The following is a 2,336-nucleotide window of genomic DNA, read 5'->3' as shown; positions in this document are numbered from 1 at the left end:
GTTTGATGCGTGTGTGTGTCTCTGTCTTGTAGATCGTTCGTATATGAGATTAACAGAAAAGGAAGATGAAACATTGCCCATAGATGTAAGTTTAAGTTTTTACAGTGTTTGAAAGGCCTAATGCTGGGTGGGTAGTTTAGTCTCTCTCAATTGCTTTTTTTTTTTTTTTTATGTGATAAGCAGACAAGAATAAAGGGTAAAGTGGTTTTTAAATTGCACTTTCATTTGAGCTTCCTCTGTCAAAAAGACCCGTATTTTCTATCCCAACTTCCTGCAGTGCGTTATATCTGTCGGAGAGAACAAGCCCCAGGTCCAGAGCTCTCTCTCCTTCTTCAGAACTACCCTGAAACATCTTGTCCAGGAATTCCCTGAACGCAGCTCAGAGAGCTTTTGCATTCATCTCCTTCTTTGCAGCATAAACATCCTCCTCCCTCTGGCTTTTGTTGGCTGACGTTTGTTTATCCAGTGTGGCTGTGTGCCCATTTGATCCTAGCACAACCTGCTTCAGGAAGGGGGGGGTAATTTATTTTATTTGCTGTTTTTTTAAATTCCACTTCAATTATTATCTGTTCCGTTTTTGCTTAATCAGAAAGGTAAGGAGATTAAATACCCATGACAACCAGGCATGGCGTTTGGACTGAGCAGCAGCTGCCACCACTGCACAGCATGCGTTGGCAGACAACTCATTTCTCGGAGAGAATATTAGATCCTTAAGTGCACAAGAACACAGTGTTTTGTTTAAGGATCTTGCTGAGGAGCCGTGAGAATCAATTCAATTCGTGCAGCGCAGACTGGTTGTCAGACAGCTGAAGCTCTTCTCAGCTCTGCCACTGTTTTGCTGTGCTCCATAGGTGGGGTATTTAATCTTCCTGTGCCTCAGTTTCCCCACTGTTGAATTGCCCACCTCTGTAAAGCAGTAACCTTGGATGAAAAGTGCAAGAGGCACTGTTTGAAAGCTGAGATTTTTTTGGGTGAATATTAAGTAATGTGTGTGTTGCATTGTGCTTCCCTCTGTTACAGATAGTTCTTCAGACTCTGTTAGCCTTTGCAGTTACCTGCTATGGGATAGTACATATCGCAGGAGAATTTAAAGACATGGATGCCACTTCAGAACTAAAAAATAAGTATGTTTTATTTCTTCTTTTCATAAACACCTGTATCTGGTACTCTCTGTACAAACTGAACACTGTGAAATAGCTCACTCTTCAGCTCAGTTCTTCTTAAATGCATGTTGTAGACAGTAACACTGAGAGGAACAGTCACACCTGGGAAAGCCAACAATGTCTTGAGTTTCAGAGAGAGTGAGTTAACCAGAACAAATTAGGTAAACTTCTTGCTTCTCCTCATCCAAAATTCTGCCATGCAGAGTTGGTAGAGGAATGAAATGTCTACGTGGGAAGTAAGACCTCAGCAGTCACAAACCACTGTCATGAGATGGCTCACCCTATGTTTGTCTTTACAAGAGTCTGAATTACTTGAATCTCACACTGAACTATTCAAGGCAGAATATTTGAAAGACTTTAAGAAAAGAAGGGATTTTGAATCGAGATTTTGAAAAGGGTATGAAATTGGATGGCCACATGCAGCCTCGCTGGCCATTTCCAAAAACACGGGGGAGTATGAAAAGTAAACAAGTTGACATTGTTGTATTTCATAGCATTCGCCTAAAACCCTTAGCGTTAGGCACAGAAAGGGATGGAAAGCTGACAGTAAATAGCGTCAAGGTATTAACACAAGTGACAGCTGAACTAAGGCTGGCACATTTGGTACGTGTGCATGCAGTAAGCCACAGGACTGCCCCTGAGCTCAAGGAAGGAAGGTGAAGTTTGTTGGTGAGGTGGACAACCTCTGTGTATTGAGCAGTCGGTACTTTTCACGCTTGGCTTTCCATTTCCCCTGTGTTTTGGTTTAGGAAAATTAAAAAGCAAGGAAGAGTTTTGGATTCAAAACTTGTATTTCTGTGTCTGTAAAAGTTGGTATACCCTAGTCTGACTTCTAAAACTCCTGTTCTAAAAAGAGTATTAACGTTGACTTTTTACATTTATTTTGAAGGACATTTGACACATTAAGGAACCATCCATCTTTTTATGTATTTAATCATCGTGGTAGAGTATTGTTCCAGTCCCCAGACACAGTGAATTCTTCTTCAAACCAAGATGCTTTGTCATCCAGCTCATCACTGAAATTTCGAAAACTTGAACCTCTGCGCCGCTAAGACTTTTACAGATTATAATAATAATAATCCAGGACACTGAGATGTAATATTCAAGTCGGGGATGTAAACACTTTTTTAATTTCTGGAGCAGTATTTATATTGATCTTCCAGACTTTATAAG

General features: G+C 40.6%; 1 protein-coding gene across 1 annotated transcript; it reads left to right on the top strand.

Moving 5' to 3' along the window:
- Positions 1-25: 25 nt before the first annotated feature.
- On the top strand, positions 26-2,312 carry MMGT1 (membrane magnesium transporter 1; the record flags this gene model as incomplete). The annotated part of the gene is made up of 3 exons (XM_010289663.1): positions 26-85; positions 1,021-1,124; positions 2,053-2,312. Coding segments are annotated over 3 exons (327 nt in total), but the record flags the coding sequence as incomplete, so codon positions are not given.
- Positions 2,313-2,336: the final 24 nt, after the last annotated feature.

This window comes from Phaethon lepturus, unplaced genomic scaffold (assembly GCF_000687285.1).
Source record: "Phaethon lepturus isolate BGI_N335 unplaced genomic scaffold, ASM68728v1 scaffold30476, whole genome shotgun sequence".
Classification (NCBI taxonomy): domain Eukaryota; kingdom Metazoa; phylum Chordata; class Aves; order Phaethontiformes; family Phaethontidae; genus Phaethon; species Phaethon lepturus.
The sequence above is the reverse complement of the archived record's forward strand: the minus strand, read 5'-3'. Positions and strand labels throughout refer to the sequence as shown.